General features: G+C 39.7%; 1 protein-coding gene across 8 annotated transcripts in view; it reads left to right on the plus strand.

The window, feature by feature from the left end:
* DIP2C (disco interacting protein 2 homolog C) overlaps positions 1 to 18,787 on the plus strand; it is a 751,814-nt gene that overhangs the window by 691,467 nt on the left and 41,560 nt on the right. For all 8 annotated transcript variants that reach the window (XM_073629914.1, XM_073629915.1, XM_073629910.1 and 5 more), the window contains 2 exons: positions 1,570 to 1,631; positions 12,111 to 12,168. In XM_073629914.1, the coding sequence (XP_073486015.1) occupies positions 1,570 to 1,631; positions 12,111 to 12,168 (120 nt within the window). The remainder of the gene's footprint in view (positions 1 to 1,569; positions 1,632 to 12,110; positions 12,169 to 18,787) is intronic.

An 18,787-nucleotide genomic window follows, 5' to 3' on the forward strand; every position in this document is an offset into this window, starting at 1 on the left:
ACATTCATTCGGGAAGTTGAGCTCTAGTCTCTGCAAGTTTTCTATGCTTCTTTGTTTTTCGGTGCTTTAAAGGGAGGAAGTGTCATTTGTTCCCTTTGTGTTCAGATCTATACAGAAAACATATAAAGCTTAAAAGGATCCTGTCACCAACCTAAAAATGTCATTTAAAAGCACAAAAAAAACAGGTATTTTAAATGATCACTTGCAGCATTTTTCCCTGTACATAAATAATTTTCTTATTCACTTGCAACGTGACTTTGAAACCACTAGCAAATCTGAATCAGAGTTGATTCTTTAGCACAGCCACAGTTCCTCCTCTTTGTTATGTCGTTGTGCTCTCCTCTTCTGGGAGTGTCTAGTTACTGTCTGTGTTGGGCCATCTTCCCTACCCCTCCCCTCACATCCCTACAAAACCTTTTATGTAGCTGCCAGAAGAGTGAAGGGGAATACTATAGTGTCACTTGAGTGTCTGCACTGAGTGTGCTGGGGTGCTGACATCACATCCAAGAGGGGAAGGTAGATTTTTAAAGGTAAATAACTTGCATAAAATACTTTAAATGTGTATATAAACTTATGGGAAGATTGTTGTTTAAATGACTGGTCTGGTGTCTGGGTCTTTTTAATGAGATGAGTTACCCCCTCCTCTTATGACACTGTACAGTTCGAAAAGTGAGCTGCAAATGATGGACTGTCTTATTAGAAAGCCCAAATTGTTCTGTAAAGGATGCAGCTCTAGAGGCTCATTAGAAAATTGCAGACTATAGGTTTCCCTTTTACAGAAAAGGTACATACATGCAAATTGTAATGCTTACATTTAAGTTATCTCTCCCTATATCTAAAATATCAGTGGATTACAAGTAGTAATTAGAATATCGTATCTAAGTTCCTCCATATATTTTCATTAAGGAAAGTCTTCGTGTAGTATATACCACTTAGTTTATGTATAGCAGAGAAGTTTTAGGAAAACCTAATGTATATACCAGTCATTCTCAACCATGGTTTATTGGAAACCTAGGGTTCCACCAGAGATTGCTAGGGGTTCCTTGAGCAATGAGCAATTTCTGCTTTTCAGATAAAAAAAAACACTGACAACAATGATCTTTTAGTTATTTGTAACTGGGCATTCTTCCCAGCGACCACAAATGTAAGGAACATTCTTCACAGTGACCATAAATATAAGGAACATTCTTACCAGTGGCCATCATGCTTATGTAGTGCGAGCTGTAGATATAGTAACTATTAGCAGGGGTTTCCAGATTCTAAGGGTTCTTTAGAGATGAGAAGTTTGAGAATGGCTGCTTATATACTATTACTATTAACTCTTATGTAAAATGTAGGCAATTCTAATATGTACTTATTGTATAGTCCATGTACAGACATTTGCTTCACTGTTTATTTTTCTGTTCTCTATCTAGCCAATACTTTTTTTTAAGAAAATCATTGCAAGTCCTAATAATGTTTATTTTTTTGTTTTTTAGAAAATAAATATAACACCACTTTATGTTAGTATTTCGGTTGTAATGTTATATCACCTAATGCCTTAACTCTGAAATACTAATTGTATTGCAGGGAACATCTGGACCAGATCCCACAACTGTGTATGTGGACATGAGAGCATTGCGGCATGATCGGTATGTAAGACTATTTTTAAGTCTGTGTTCATATGTATAGGAAGTTTTAATGCTTTCCTAATAGTTACCAAGCACAGGGTGGAAGACAATAGGCTCAATCTGCTTTGCTATAATACTTGCGAAAATATTGGTTGCTTTGGCACTTGACGGTTGTCATAAGTCAGTGCATTGGGCTAATATCTTGCTGAGCATGCCACAATTGTTATTACCCCACTGGGGTTATCAGAATGTTCTTCATGAGGTGTGATGAACAGAGGTTATGCGAGGATGATGGAGACTGTCCAGGCTTGTAAGCAGCTTTATAGGAATGCTGCTGTGCGTTTGAAGTGTACATACCTAGATACTCATTATAAGTGATAATAGTGTTTTAAACAACAGGGATCATCTCTGAAAGGTAGACTGCTCAACTTGTATTCACTTTATATCTATTTGTGTGACACATTGGGGTTGATTTAGTAAAACCAGAAAGTGCAAAATCTGGTACAGCTCTGCATAGAAACCAATCAGCTTCCAGGTTTTTTAGTTAAAGCTTAAATTAACAAGTTAAAGTTAGAAGTTGATTGGCTGCCATGCACAGCTGCACCAGATTATGCACTCTACAGTTTTAGTAAACTTACCCCATGGCATAATTATTATTTGCATGAGCACCTGTCATGGTCCTCCTAATAGATTTTCCAACCTCATTAATTCGTGATTAGGCTATTACAGAGTAGAGAAGTCTTCCCCACAGGCACAACAAACCTTGGCCTGGTTTTACCAATCCTTGGATTAAGGAATACAGTGAACATAATTCATCCTCAGGCATTAGGATAAATAGGCATATCCCCTTTTCTGCTTGTCTATATACCGTATATATTATGTAAAGTTAGAATGACCAGTTTTAGTTTCCACACTTTAAATGAAACCTTTGCATGCAGACATGGAGTACAGCCTACATGCAGAGCAGTTTATTTTTTCATCCAGACTGAACCAATTCACCCAGGTCTCTTTGTCTGTAATTGGATGATGCTGGAACATCAACTTCACCTCTTTGACTCCACACACACAAATCCTAGTATAAAAAGGCAGCACCAATACTTTTCATAGCCACCAAGCTAAGTTAAACTTGCTTTGGAAGTTGGAATGTGATTGGTGATGCAAGAAGCAGGGAGAGGTGAAGTACACTCCTGCTGTCTTTCTTCCGCCATAATTCTTTGTTAATTCTTTGAAGGATTACACAAAACTCAGATTAAGCCATGCAGTGCAAGGAATTTTTAAATGCATGCATTTTCAGCAGACATTCACCTGTGTTTCTAACCTGTGATGCCATCAGAGGGTGCTGTAAAGATTGCTGAGCTGCGACATCTGGGAGAAAAGAATCAGCAAAGCACCCTACAGATCATCCTGCATATTTAGGGGTACCGTACAAGGTAAAATTTACCAGAAACCCTTTGCCTGCATACTGTCTATGGGATGGATCTTTGGTGTATGTATCTACTCCCCTCTCATTGTTTAGGCACCTGCACATACTGTATGTGGGCAGCAGTAGTGTATCTAATAGGTGTTGATTCAGACACATGTTCAGATGATGCTACAGTATGGACACTTGCTGTCAGTGTATTGAGCCTATTGGCAACTGGAATCTGCAGAATGCTTATCAGAGAAGGCAGGTGGAGCTGGGCAGGGAGAAAATGCTACCTGCATTAGCAGATAGGAACCTCTTACCTGCTAATGCTAGTGGCGTCACCAGAACTATCGGCATAGATCTACATGAAGGCAGTGGGGTCACCCAGCACATTGCAGGCAATAACAGCCTTTACCCACAATGGGCAATTTAGTAGGTGAGCATGCTGAGAAACTTCTATGTTACATCTTTCTGTATGCTCCCATAGCTCAGCTATTAAGGAAACTGAGTGAACTTTCTGATGTTTGCACAGTTGCTGTTTGCTGTAGAGCAATAGTAGTTCACTGAAGGCTTTTATGTGTTGTTTGAAATGCTTTTACCCTACAGATGGCCCTAGTTGTAAAGTAGACAGCATTAATTGGATCAGTGTGTGCCAAGGTTCCTGGCCCACATACCAGTGTAAGAAATCATCAATGACAGGCAGGATTTAGCAAGGCTGACTGAGCTGCAGACATCATGATTACAAAGTTGTATTCATTTTGTCTTGATTCTTGCAGGATTGTTCCACCTTACTGACCCCTAGTAATATATTTTTGGCTTTTGCTAATGTCAGGCTCTTGGTTATGTCAGTTAATGAATGTATATAGATGTATTTGCAATGCATGTACTATCCCTGTAAAAAAATGGCTATGTATTTGCTATTTAGCTTTGTACTTTTCTCCCTGTATAAAACAGAACTTGGTCAACTCTTTTCTTTCTTATGTATAATTAAAGGAAATATTACATGGGACGCTTTAATTATAGAATGCAAAATGTGAAAAGTGCTGTTATTTAGAGCACATACATGCAGCCTTTAATTGCTTCAGAGGCCCATTTCACATTGGCTGCTCTGAATGCCGTGCTCTAGGTCTGCCCAAGTGCCTCATTAATTCCTTGTACTGTGGCAAATATGCTCTTCTTTCCCGGTTTTACGTTTGCACTAATCATTATCAGCCTTCTGCAGTGATACTTCCCATTCCAGGAATATTTCTGACCTGGGACCTTGTTCTGGTTTGCTAGTTTGAGCAGGCAGAGTGTGTTGAGTGAAATATGTTTCTGTATCCTGCCAGAAATTGTCCTCTGGCTCATGCAGACACTGTTCCCATGTGGAAGTTGGATTGCCCCCTGTCTGAAGGACAACACTGCTTTGGATTTCAACGCAATAGTTGTCTGCTCACTACAGGAAGTTAGGAACTCACTATATTTCTGTCAGATCAACACACATTTTCCTATACTTAAAATGTTTTTATAGAGACAAAGCAAAAGGAAATGTAGTCCATGGGTATCCAAGGCTGGGGTAGAGATTCACCTTCCCGAAAAGCAATTAAGCTAAACATGTAGTCCAAGTTACACTGGAGTGGTTTAAAACCAAGAAACTAAATGGCTCAGAGAAGTCCAGACCTCTGTTTGAGAGTCTGTAGCCAACAGTCCCCGTCCAGCCACATGCCGCTGCAGTTCTTCAGCCACAGAGGACCCCACCACTGGACAGCCTGTAGGACTTTCCCTGCTGTAGAAAGAAAGAAGACTTGAGACCTGGAATATTGTGTGACCCCAGAATTTAGTATTTTATTTGTTTTTAAGTAGTGCAGTTATTACTTAGAAGTAGGTGAGAGGTATAGGGTGGGGGGCAGTGAGTGTGCCTGGAGGGGAGCTTTAAAGCCAGCCATACATGGATCGAAAGTCATCTGGTTCAGCAGGGACCAGCCGCATTTGGATTCATGTATGGGCAGGGAGATTGTATAGAAGTCAACCTACCGATTGACTTCAGTACAACCACCCTGTCAGCTGGCAGCACTGAACAGTGTATTCTGACAGTGGGGAAGTCTCCCCACTGTCAGAATACAAAAGCTCAGTGAGGCAGATTCACATTGAGTTTGCGGATGGGGGAATTAAGTCTTTTTTTTTTTATTCCACTGGTTGACTCATCTATGGGCTGCCTAAGTCTGTAATGTAAATCAAATGGTAAAGATACTAATGACATTCATTTTCAACTGTATGTAAACTCTAAGGGCCAGTTTAGACTTGTGTGCATTGCCGTGTGGTTTGGCTCTCCAAAACACATAGCAATGCACTAAGTTGTGTTGTGCTCCAAATTTAGTGACAAATACAATTTTGAGGACATTTTGATGCATTGGCAGCCCATTGTTTTAAACAGGCTGCCCTTACATAACACAAATTGACAACTCTGCTTCCTGCATAGATGCAGTACATTGAATAAGCATTGTCACTGTGGAACTATAATGCCCCGTACACACGGTTGGACATTGATCGGACATTCCGACAACAAAATCCTAGGATTTTTTCAGACGGATGTTGGCTCAAACTTGTCTTGCACACACATGGTCACACAAAGTAGTCGGAAAATCCGATCATTCTGAACGCGGTGACGTAAAACACGTACGTCGGGACTATAAACGGGGCAGTAGCCAATAGCTTTCATCTCTTTATTTATTCTGAGCATGCGTGGCACTTTGTGCGTCGGATTTGTGTACACACGATCGGAAATTCCGACAACGGATTTTGTTGTCGGAAAATTTTATAGCAAGCTCTCAAACTTTGTGTGTCGGAAAATCCGATGGAAAATGTGTGATGGAGCCTACACACGGTCGGAATTTCCGACAACAAAGTCCTATCAAACATTTTCCGTCGGAAAATCCGACCGTGTGTACGGGGTATAAGTGTGTTACAGGCAGGATCACCAGGTTAAGAAAACGTGTGCCGCCATCCCATTTGAGGGCTGGTAAGCTGCAAAATGCAGTATATTACATTTTTGTTCTTGGGTTTATATGTACTTTCAGGTTATAAACTACAAAATGTGGAAAAGTCTAAGGGGGAATGAACTCCATTTGTGTGTGTTGTGTGCTGTATATACCCTTCATCAGCTTTTGAAATTAACTAGACACATCATAAAACATACTGTATGTGTTTGTTACAGAATGTACAGTGAAACATTACAACTAAATTACCCTCAATTACTCAGAGGCAGCCATGAACATTCTTTGTGAATACCACATCAGACTGTATTCCAAAGAGTTATAAATAATTATTTTACTGCTCAAAAATCTTATTAGAACTACAGAAAGCAGTAAGGTACAGTACTGGTTTGTTGGTCACTAGGGGAGATATAGCTCATTACTATTTCTTTGGCATAGCAGTGCTATTGGTATATTAATACCAGAACTTCAGAGAATTGGGAAATAGCTTTTATGTTAGTATATCAGAGTGAAATTATAGAAATACACATTTTGTACAATTTATTGCATAACATTGACTGCTCAAGCATTGTATATCTGTTCATGAAGTAATACATTGTAACTCTTTCCTGTAAACTCACATTACCTTTTTTACTGGATGTACAGAAGGGGTATCCAACCTGCGGCCCACAACAGCTGTGAATGCGGCCCAACACAAAATCGTAAACTTAAAAATGTTGATTTTTTTTTTTAAGGAATTTTTTGGATTGTTATAAGATTTATCTCCCCAAAAAATATCCCACTCTTCGCAGCCACTCCCTATTCATGTCATAAGTTTTTGGTAGCACCTATTTGTGAGCAACTATTTTCAAGCATGAAGCACATGAAGGGCACAAATTGAACCAAAATACCTGATTAGCACCTTGAGTATTCATTGAGAATTGCTACTACAGCCATCCAACCAGATATTGATGCGTTCGTTTATCAAAAACGGTGTCAAATATTGCACTAGTTTTATGTTGCCCTCTTTTACTTTTATAATAATAAAAAAGATAGGTACATTATCTATATCAGTGAACGTTAACTTGTGATCTGTCCAACTTTTTCTACTCATCAGCTATCCTTATTGGTATTGTATTTCTAGTGTGGCACAAGACAATTCCTCTTCTTCCAGTATGGCCCAGGAAGGGCTAGTACCTGGGACAATGTTAATCATGACCTAATAGGATCACCAAAAATATGTGGAAAGTTTATAGCTAAGCTCCGGGCACATCAAATCTCAAGGTTGTGGGCTCTCGAATCAATACCATATCAGTCTTCACAAGTAGTTGTCTACATGCCAAAAAAGTCACTGCCTGGGCAGAAAATGGCTAATCACGTAAAGTGTTACTAAACTCAACTATTTATTTTAATTTAAAAAAATATATATGTTATACTTACCTGCTCTGTGCCGTGGTATTGCTCAGAGCGGCCCCGATCCTCCTCTTCTAGGGTCCCCGGCTTCAATATTGGCTCCTCCCCTTTTTCTGCAGGACTACCATAGCCAGCTGCTGGCAATGGGGAGAGGTAGTCCCCGTGCTCCTGAGCTGTGTGTCTACGAAGCTGCGCTCCATAGACCTACACAGCAGGACATAAGCCCGCTCCCCTCTGATTGACAGCAGCAAGAGCCAATACCTCCTGCTGCTGCTCGAATGCAGTATAAAGAGGAAGTAAGGCAGAGCACAGCGCTGATCTCTTCTTCCCTCTCTTCCCCTTCACACAGGGAATGGGGGGCACAGGAACAATGAAAAAGTTTTTTACCTTAATGCAAGCAATGCATTAAGGTAAAAAGCCTTTTTAGGTTTAGTAACACTTTAAGGACCGCCCACCCGCCCTCAATGTACTGCGGATAGGGTGGCCTGTACAGGCAAAGCGACGCAATGGTATGTCGCTGCCTGTTTCTGGGTTTAGGGTGCATGCATGTGCGCCCTCACCAACACCCGCTGCGTTTATGCACAGCGGCAGTCTGTTAGTGGGCCCTGGCCAATAACCAGGACTTGCTGATTGGCTGTGTCCAATTATAGCCCAAAGCCCTGACTTGACAATCAGCACAGGGCTCTGTACGGCGGGAACGATCTCTGTTTCTTATCTCTGCAAAGCCGGGATTAGAAACAAAAATATCTTTAGTAAAAAGCAGCACACATTACGCTTTGTTAGGCACACAATTAACCCCTTGATCACCCTGGATGTTAACCCCTTCCCAGCCAAAGTCATTAGTACAGTGACAGTGTATAGTATTATCACTGTATTGGTGTCAGTGGTGATATCAGTGGCAGTTAGCCAGTTCCCCCCAGCGACAGTATCAGATTGCCCCCCCCCCCGCAGTCCCATTATAAGTCGCTGATCACCGCCATTAGTAGTATTTAAAAAAAAAATATATATATATATATATATATATATATATATATATATATATATATATATAATGGTTTTTAGACGCTATAACTTTCACGCAAACCAGTCAATAAACACTTATTGGGATTTTTGCCAAAGACATGTAGCATAATACATTTTGACCAAACATAGCCACCTCTCTTGTTCACTTCTGAGATGGACTAGGGACTATGGACTTTGGGATTTGTAGTGTGCATAGAGCAGTGCATATGACCACATTTCATATGCACTGCTCTTTCTAAATAAATATAAGTGAGGTGGAAGGAGAAATTTTGGAACTCACAGAGGATGTTACAAGAAGGCAAAAAACACAGTTTAACACAGAATTATTTCATGAAAAATAGATTACAAGGCCTTTAAGTAGTGAATGTTTATGGATTATTTTGGAAAATAAGGTCAGTTAGAGAGTGCTGCTGAAAGGCAAGTCTGTGGATCTGTTGACGTGGAAATCCCTCATACACTATGCGTAATCAATTTCTCTTGCGCTAATAAGCGCACTTTTCAGCTCATTTCTGCATAAGGCATCTCGAGTGCACTCTTACTTCCCAAGTAAAACAGACACAGCCGCTGTAATCGCATTGAAAGCTCCATAGACAGTCCTGTCTGATTAGCCCCTGCTTTGTTTATTTATAGTACTTTGAATAGCGATAACAATAGAGGCTTGGTGGCTTCACAATCGGCCAATCAAGCCCAGGCATTCCTAAAAACAGGAGGTGTTATACAAATGTCAACCAATGAACAATGACTAGGGGAGTGTAGGGGCGTGTCTGTGCGTCACAGTGTGCACAGTTTCCCGCCCATTGTACCTGATAACCTGTGCTCTATAGCTAGACAAAGAAGCTCACATGTCGGAAGGTTGGCCTAAGAAATCGTGAACACTGTCCCAACCAAACACACGCAAACACTCCCGTTTTTACCATTGGCGCAAATCCTTATTCTGCATTGTTCAGAGAACAGCGCATAGCTGGATTATACTACCATCCCTATGAATTGGAGACTATCTGCAGGGACATGTCATGGCCCCTCCATGTGCTGATCAGACACATAGAAAGTCATGAGCGTATGTCCCTCTTCAAAAGGCAGATAGGTATCAAACCGATAATGTCCTTGCAGAGTGAACACATCCCCCTCTAAACGAACGTCTGTGCATTGCACAGGAGCCCTTCGCTGGCGGACATATCTTCACTCTGCAAAGACTTTTCCATATCTACAGGAAGCTTTTCACTATCAATGGGACTTTACCGGTGTCGGTCTGCCCCGGCTCAGCCGCAGTAGAACGAACACTGCGAGACACTGTGACAATACATATCACATACATCTTAAAAAATTTCCACAACACTGTGCAATGGGATAAAGAGGACTTTGACATCCATATTGGGCAAGTGGTTTTAATAAATTCAGCAACATACCAATCAGCTTATGCTGGGTCTACTGCTTTATGAATATATGCTAGAATTTAGCCACATAATTTGTTCAGTGATCACTTTCTGTTTAGTACTCCATCCTTACGTTATTTTGTTGATTGTATGTGACTTATATTGCTTTATTATTGTTGGGAAGGATGAGACAAGATTTAGCCTCCATTCACACCTGAGTGTTTTTAGGTTAATTTCCCTACACCTGACTACGCAGAACCTCATTCTTTCTAATTGTCCCTGTTCACATTTGTACGCTTGGTCTCCCTATGCTGTACACCAAGAATCACAAAGGGGTGGACCGCGGTCCACACCCGGACCGAATGACAGTCCTGTCTGGACTGCAGCTATGCCACTTAGCAGCTGCGTGTCCTCTTCCAAGTCTCCCACTACCGCTGTCATTCTTATCCTTTTTCATTTACACCATTCTTTCATACCTGCCTAAAACCTTTGCACAGTACTGTATGTTAGAATGCATATCCGTATGGGTTTCTCATTTATCTAGGTTGTGGTTTACCTAGTAGTAGTGCATCACAGCCAACTATAAAGGTATCATGCTTGCATGTCTCAATATTAGAGTGAAGAAACAGTTTTTTTTGTGAAGCTGGGTGCAGCTTTGGCTTGTGCCTGGCAGGGAATATCAGTAAACATTACTCCATTTAGAACAGATCAAAGATTTTTGTGGATGACCTCAGATTTTGTATTTGGCAAGCAACTGCTTGGTCTCTGGCTTCAGCCAACTCGTCTTGTGACCTTTTATAAAATGCAACCTATTTCACTCTGCTAACTGCATTAAACTGTCAGCAGGAGCCATACTCTATTTCTTCAGATTTTAGACTTTGTTATGCTATTTTCCATTTAGCTTCTATTAAATCCTAACCTCCTTCACCCTGAATACTATTAGATTATCTGCCATCATGGTATACATGATTGATATTATCCGTTATGGGATTTGGGAAGTTTTCAGCAGGAAAGGATTAATGCGCTATTTTGCACATGCAGTATACTAATAAATTAATTCATTGAATTGTATGGGCTCTGTTGTATGGAGACTCCATGTAGCACCTTAATAATATGGCTTAAAGTAAACCTTTCTTGAGAGAAATACAGAGCGCATCATTGCTATCCTACTAGAAATGCTAGAAAGCTGCAGCTGTACCATTACGGGTTCCATGCCGGCAAAAGTGTTCTTCCACTCCCCTATTTCCAAACATAATTTACAAAAAGTAGACTACTCTACTAGCCAGCATTCTGCCAAGTGTAATATTTAAAACTGAAGCTAATCCCACCAGTCTATGCTACAGGAGAATAGTGGGGATTACCATCCGTTTTGATTAATAAACTTGCTGACTAGCAGTATGCATCTTATTTCTTGTGGCCTGTGCTTCTAAAAATTCTGGTCTTCTGACTTCAATGCTTCCTGAATGGTGCACTTATCTTCTGTTTTAAGTACTTCCTGAGAGTTACTGACCTAGAGCAAGTATGCAGATCAGTAAAGTTAAAGTACTGTATAGTCATAAGTCATCCTCTGCCTACATATTGGGTGTCTAGACTCTAAATAATGAAAAAAGAGGACTAGCAGATTGAGAAGTCCACAAGGGGAGCTTGCTTTTATATAGCAATTTCAGTGTATTGATAAGGTGCATTAGCAGGTTCCTTATCACTGAAGTGTATGTAAAGCACACCCAAGCTGCTTCTTGTAGTAGTTTGGATGAAATCAGTACTCCCATACATTAGGGAGAAAAATTAGGGGTGGAGGGCTGCCATTTGAGCAGAAAATGAGTGATAAAACGCTCAAACCCGGCTTTTCTATTGTAGTCTATGGAACCAAAAACGCTTGTAATCTACCAAATAGAAGCTCATGTACTTTTTTGAGCAAAAGGCACTTTGCCTCAGGCGAAAGAACGCTCATATGTGAACAGTGGCCATTGAAATGAATAGGATTTGGCTTGTTGCGCATTTTAGAGCTACAAGCTTCAAGCAGAAAATCGCTCAGGTGTGAACGAGGCCTAAGGAATATCAGGGGAGCAAGAAAAGGTTGAGTATGTGGTGCTGGGCGGAAGAATTGAAAATAACCTTTTTCTTTGACCTGACACCCCAAAACAAGCTTTCTTGAAATGGACCCTTTCACCAGACCATTCATTTCAACAACAATCTGCCATACTGTTCTACTCTGCCTGGACAAAGCACAAATTCACATTATGCCTCCTTATTATTATGATGTATTACAGAACTTTGTTAGATATACTGTATATACTTATCTATAAATATAAACTATTTTTTCCATCTGTTTCAGAGTCCGACTAGTAGAAAGAGGCTCTCCCCACAGTTTGCCCCTCATGGAATCAGGAAAGGTATGTCAACTTTAATACATCAGGAAACTAATAAATGTACATGAAAATAAGGGGGGGAATTTGGGACTTTGAATGAAGCACATATATGGTGTGCCTCCATCCCTGGTTCAGGTAAATAAAGAAGGAAATTGGGACTTTAAATGAGGCTCTTGACATTGTGGGGCCCGAGGTACATTCGTAGAAACATGTTTAATAACATGGAAGATGCATAAAATATATATCAATGGTACAGAACAAGTAAAAAATATTTTGATCATAAAAATACACATACTAATACACATATAACATGGACATCAAGTACATATGATCTATATCAACTTGGAAACACATGATAATGTAGAATAAATTGATGAGTAATTCCTGTGAATCCATTATATACATGTAATTGAGGCGGCATATTGCACTATAAATAAATTGATACAAAGTAGTATGAACATGATTGCTTAGACTGGATTGCTCATACAGGCATGTATCCTATATGCCCAATGCGTTTCGTGTGTGAACACTCATCAGGGGTGGATGCTTAAGGATATCTATAAAGAATGAAATATAATTAATCTAGTGTAGTACTGAACATAGCAGGAGAAGGCAAGTTTGCCAGTCCTGAATACGTACATGTAATGTGTTAAACATGTTTTCTACTAATGTACCCCCACAATGTCAAGAGCCTCATTTAAAGTCCCAACTTCCCTCTTTATTTATATAATAAATGTACACATCTCTGTGCCTACACAGAATTTCTGGTGGATACAGAGTTCCACATTTACTGGATAAATGTAGATTGGGCTGGAATTTAAGAGAAGAATGCCACCCAAATCCTGTTCTTTTCTAGCTTTGGCTAGGTTAAGGAATTGTTAAAGCAATTGTTTCTTTTTTTATTGTTTTTATACCAGTTGGAAAAATTCTTCTCACTTTTAATTCTAGAGACCCAACTGAAATTCAGGAGGAGATCCCATCTTTTATAGTTTTCATCAGAATGCCTCCATTTAAAGATTTCCTCCCACTCTGAACAAATGTTTTCCCCCTTACCTTCTGTCCTACTGACAGTGATCACTAGGATAGAAAAATTCAGTGAATCTCTCAAACTGGAATACAGACTGCAATAAAAACTTAACAGGTTCTATAACCCTTCACTTTCTAGCCAAAGCTAGGAAAAAAACCCATGCCTGGGATTCCCTTTTAATCACAGTGACATTTCTTGCACCCTTGCAGGAGATGGTCATTAAGAAAATGATATACAGTACTCCCCCCATCCTTCCGCCTTGGACTGGCAAGTCGTTCCTGTGATTTTTTTTTTTTTTTTTTTTTCCAGAACTTCTGAAAAGTCATGGTTTCCTTTCTTTTAAAAGTAAACAGTCAAAGTTAAAAGCGGCTAAAGCACAACTGTAGCTGAAGATTAAACCTTTCCCAATGTCATCCAGAAGGAAACTATATGTTATGGTTAGTGGTAAAGGAGCCCATGGTCTTGGAGCACAAGAACATCCACTCCTGGCATTGCTGTGACGGGCTGAACTTGACTTTTCTGCCAAGCTGACATTGCACCAGCCTGTGTTCTCCATGTATTTGTGGTGAACCATTTAGAGGTCACATTATGCAGTATTTTTATGTCATGTCTCCTGTAGGAGTATTGAACCATGCAATCTGGATTACTAAATTTGGGTGAAGTTGCTTCTTAAGCCCAACCAAAATTGATTAATCTTGATTGAAATAACCTGGCAGTATCTGAAAATACTCCAGGATCCTGGAAGGGAGATATTTACCCTATAAAGCATTGACTTACCTACTCTACAGCTTCCTCAATATGCTGGACAGTTGTATCACCTATTATGTTGTTTTTCCCATATATAGAGAAGCCATGAATGAAGGGTTTAAGTGAGGAAGGGAGGCTAGTAAAGACACCTTATACAAAGAAAAAAACCCAGTAAGACACCAGAGAGCATAGAGGTTACTATGGTGGCACAAGGATCATAATAAGGTAATTAATTAGAAAAATATATTTTATTGAATGCAAGCAGTTATTAAAAAGTGACAATGCTGCTATTCAAATATATAGAAACAGCTTCTCAGGAACATCGGTTTCCACATCAGCATCACCAGTGGGTGCATGATTGGTAAAAACACTAAACATAAACAAACATGAAACATGACAACATAAATATAAAATCAAACTGGACGCCATGTAGCCATACGCAGATGCAATATCATGCGACAATTGTCGCTTATAGAATTCTCTGTGGAAGATAATGACATCCAAACTGCGTATCGCTCCTGAGGGTGAAAGGGAGCTGGCAGGTAGTCCTGTCTTTCACAAAGTGAAAGGTGGATATCTGGTGATCCATCTACATGCAGCACTGAATTGGAATTTTGTCATGTGATCAGGAACAGAAAGTGACCTGAATCCTTAATTTCAAAGGAATTGGAAATGCAGATTAGTCATGCCAAGGTGTATACCATAGATGGACCTGTAAATATATAGCCTGCAATGTTAGCATCCAGGTCTTGCAGAAAAATTCCTTTCTATAGACAGTGTTTTATTGGCATTTAAGTGCTTTTCCTTATAGTCTGGGTTCCCCCCTGCGACACTGAAAGTGGTCTGATAGAAAGAGATTAAAGCCATGCATTCAAGGATTACTGTATCCATCATTGCAGCCAAACAGCTATCATGGTGGTTGGCGTCACGGGACGTTGATGACGTCAACACATTTCGCTATGGAAGTAATGCAGCTTCCTCTGGACCACGGCAAGCCCTGCTGTAACTGGGACAACAAGCTGAGACCAGCTAGCGACGGGTGTTTAGTCGCAACAATGGATACAGTGATCCTGTCCAACCCTCTATCAAGAGGACTGAAATGATTCTGCAGATTATGTTCCTGTGAAGCTGTCTATCTATCTATCTATCTATCTATCTATCTATCTATCTATCTATCTATCTATCTATCTATCTATCTATAAATAATATATAAATTTGAATAGCAGCATTGTCACTTTTTAATAACTGCTTGCAAAAATTAAATATATTTTTCTAGTTACTTTATTATGATCCTTGTGTCACCATAGTAACCTCTATGTGCACCTGGTGCCTTAGTGAGGTTTTTTTTTTCTTTGTGTTGGTTGTCTTGGTTATGGTGACCGCCTAAATTGGTGAGTGATCTATAAGTGTATAACTAAAGTATATTGGACTTTTCTCAAACCTGTTCTCTTTGCTCAGTTTTTCTAGTAAAGACACCTTGCCCACACTGGCTTTATTATAGTTTTCAAGTAAATGTTCATACAAACATTTAAACAAAATTTCTCAGTACACTTGACAAATGTTGTTCGAAAGCAGTAGTTCAAAATTTCAGAATCAATGTATTTTACAGAATAAAAACTCCATTTACTGTTAAAAATGTGTTCGTTTGAGAAAAAAATTCCATCTAGCCCCTTTTGAATTTTCTCAACACTGCAGTTGAAAATGTTGATTTGACCCAACTAATGATTAAAAAAATCGAACAAACGAAATGGAAAATTTGGAATGACTTTTTACTAGTGTATAGCTACCTGAAATTTGAACTCTTGTTTCAGAGTAGAGAAGAAAAAATAATACATGCTTGTGTCCCCACTTGTTCTCAGGTCTCTACCTTCTTTGTACGTAACACAACACTGCTAGATGTCTTCATCTGCTTTCCTCCCAATCTTCTGGCTGCTCTTTAGCCTGGGTCTGTGAACAGCACCCAGCAGAACCTCACTCTGAGGCAGACAGCGGTAGTCCACTTGCACAACTTGGTTTTTAAAAGTGACTCCTAAGACTCTCCAGAGCTTTAAGGGCCACCTCATGAAGCCTTTTGTTACAGCTAGCTGTCTGCGAGAGGGCCTGTCGCTATCAGCCTCAGTATGAGGTTTTGCTAGGAGATGTTTATGGATCCAGGTGAAGAATCGGCTGGCAGATAGTAAGATGTGACAATCCAAGAAGTGTCAAAGTCAATATAGACTTTGCAATGCTTGTAATTAAATACATCCTTTGCCTCTGTTTATGAGAAGGAAAAGGAGGGGTATAATAAACAAGACAGTAATTTTATTAATATTATTTTGGATATACCCTTGTGACCGACAGAAACAGCTGTTCAAAAAAAGACTAGAAAAAATGAATGGGAATAAATCACCAGGGTCAGATGGCTTACACCCAAGGCTCCTCAAAGAACTCAGTCATGTTATAGTCAGTGCATTCTGCCTAATTTTTAAGGAAGGTTTACTGACTGGAATGACACCGGGTAATTTGAGAAAAGTAAGAGCTGTAACAATATTCAAAAAAGTGCCGAGATATGTATATCTGGAAACTACAGACCAGTCAGCCTTACATCACTAGTATGTAAACTATTGGAAGGACTGATAGGGAACCATATCTATGAATTTGCTGATGTAAATCGTATCATTAGTAGTAACAGACATGGATTTATGAAAGACCAGTGTTACCAGAAAACATATGAGAAGGTAAGTTGTAATTTGGATGGAGGAAGGCGTGTGAACACAATGTATCTAGATTTTGCTAAGGCGTTAGCCTCTTTTTGAGATTTGGTGTTTACAAGTTAAAATTTTTTTTTGCTAGAAAATTACTTAGAACCCCCAAGCATTACATATATAATTTTTTTTTCCAGACACCCTAGAGAATAAAATGGCGGTCATTGCAATACTTTGTCATACCGTATTTACACAGCGGTCTCACAAGCACAATTTTTTTGGAAAAACTACACTTTTTTAAATTCAAAAATAAGACAACAGTAAAGTTAGCTCAATTTTTTTATATTGTGAAAGATAATGTTACACTGAGTAAATTGATACCCAACATGTCACGCTTCAAAATTGCACCCGCTCGTGGAATGGCAACAAACTGTGACCCTTAAAAATCTCCATAGGTGACATTTAAAAATTTCTACAGTTTATCAGTTTTGGAGGGGGTCTAGTGCTAGAATTATTGCTCTCTCTAACAATCGCAGTGATACCTCACATGTGTGGTTTAAACGCCGATTTCATATGCAAGACTTATGTATGCATTCGCTTCTGCACGCGAGCTCGGTGGGACGGGGCGCTTTAAAATGTTTTTCTTTTTTTCTTATTTAACTTTTTTTTTTTTTTTTACACTGTCTTTTTAAAAAAAATATTTTGTGTCACTTTTATTCATATTACAAGGAATGTAAACATCCCTCGTAATAGAAAAAATGCATGACAGGACCTCTTAAATGTGAGATCTGGGGTCAAAAAGACCTCAGATCTCATATTTACACTAAAATGCTATAAAAAATAAATAAATAAATGTACATAAAAAATAATTTCCCCTTTAAGACCATTTGGCGGAAGTGATGTTTGACGTCGCTTCCGCCATCCAATGATGTGGAGCCGAGCGGGGACCATCTTTCCCTCACTCAGCATCCAGCCTGTGAGGGAAGAGGACCCGATCGTCTCCGCCGCTACCGATGGCTCCCGTAAGCGACGGAGGGAGGGGGGCCCTCTCCCGTCCCTGATAAAGGTGATCTTGCGGCGAAACCTGCCGATGAGACCACTTTTATCTGAAAGCCGACCACCCGCTGAAGAAGAGGATACCGGGGTTATGGCAGCAGAATGCCCCCAAATTAGATTTCTTTTTGGTGTTGATGAGATCATATGTATCTAGATAGAAAATTGGTTGCTTAAAATAGGAGCTTGTCTAGAGGGTGGTTATTCGTTTCATACTTTCGGAATGGTGTAGAGTTGTGAGTAGGGAGCCCCTGGGCTCTATCCTAGGACTAAATCTTTTTTTTTTCTTTCATTTTAAGCTTTTATTGAATCCTTCCAAAGAGCCCTAGGTTACTGATTGATAACAACAGAGAGTGGAAAATGTAATTGCCCCAAGAACAACACAGACAAAGCAAAAATAGGATCAGTAATACAGCCTCCAAAATCGTCAACATATGCCATACATACATTATATCAAATCACCTGTAAATAGGCCAAGGGCAGAAGACACTTAGGATACTATATACAACAGGGACATTCTGTGGTTCAGCTGTATGGAAGGACAAGGAAATGTTATATATTTTTTTCGGGAAATACATGAGCTAGTAAACACTACACCCAAATAAAGGAAAGGCCTGGTGAACGAGAGAAGAGACGTCACAGGAGCACATGACTCGGGTAGTGAGGCAGAGACTTTAGTGCTGACATCATGCCGCTGCATATCATCGGTCAGCAGCGGATTTCTATTTTGGTTGGGTGCTGGGGACTGCAGAGGAGAGCACTGTGGATGGATGCACAGGCAACCTGGGATGAATCCTACCTATGATGACATGCGAAGTTTGCTACAAATTTTGTAGCACGTTTTTTGGTAAGTGCTCATGTCATGAGATGGTGGCTGGTGCTTCTTTTCACTGGGAAGAGCCTGACAACAATCGTTGATGAAGGAATTATAATACATATGTTGTTTGGACTATAGAGGACTTTTTTGCACTTAATGCACTTTTATTTTGTTCTAATATTTTATTGAAGCATAACAACTGACATGTTAAGGTACATAAAAAAGCGGTACTGAATTGTCGAATATAAAGCATTAAGCAACGCATCAAATATAAGTAACAATAAGGAGTTGTTACGGATGTACCAATTTGTAACA

Source organism: Aquarana catesbeiana, linkage group LG05 (genome assembly GCF_042186555.1).
Source record: "Aquarana catesbeiana isolate 2022-GZ linkage group LG05, ASM4218655v1, whole genome shotgun sequence".
Classification (NCBI taxonomy): Eukaryota; Metazoa; Chordata; class Amphibia; order Anura; family Ranidae; genus Aquarana; species Aquarana catesbeiana.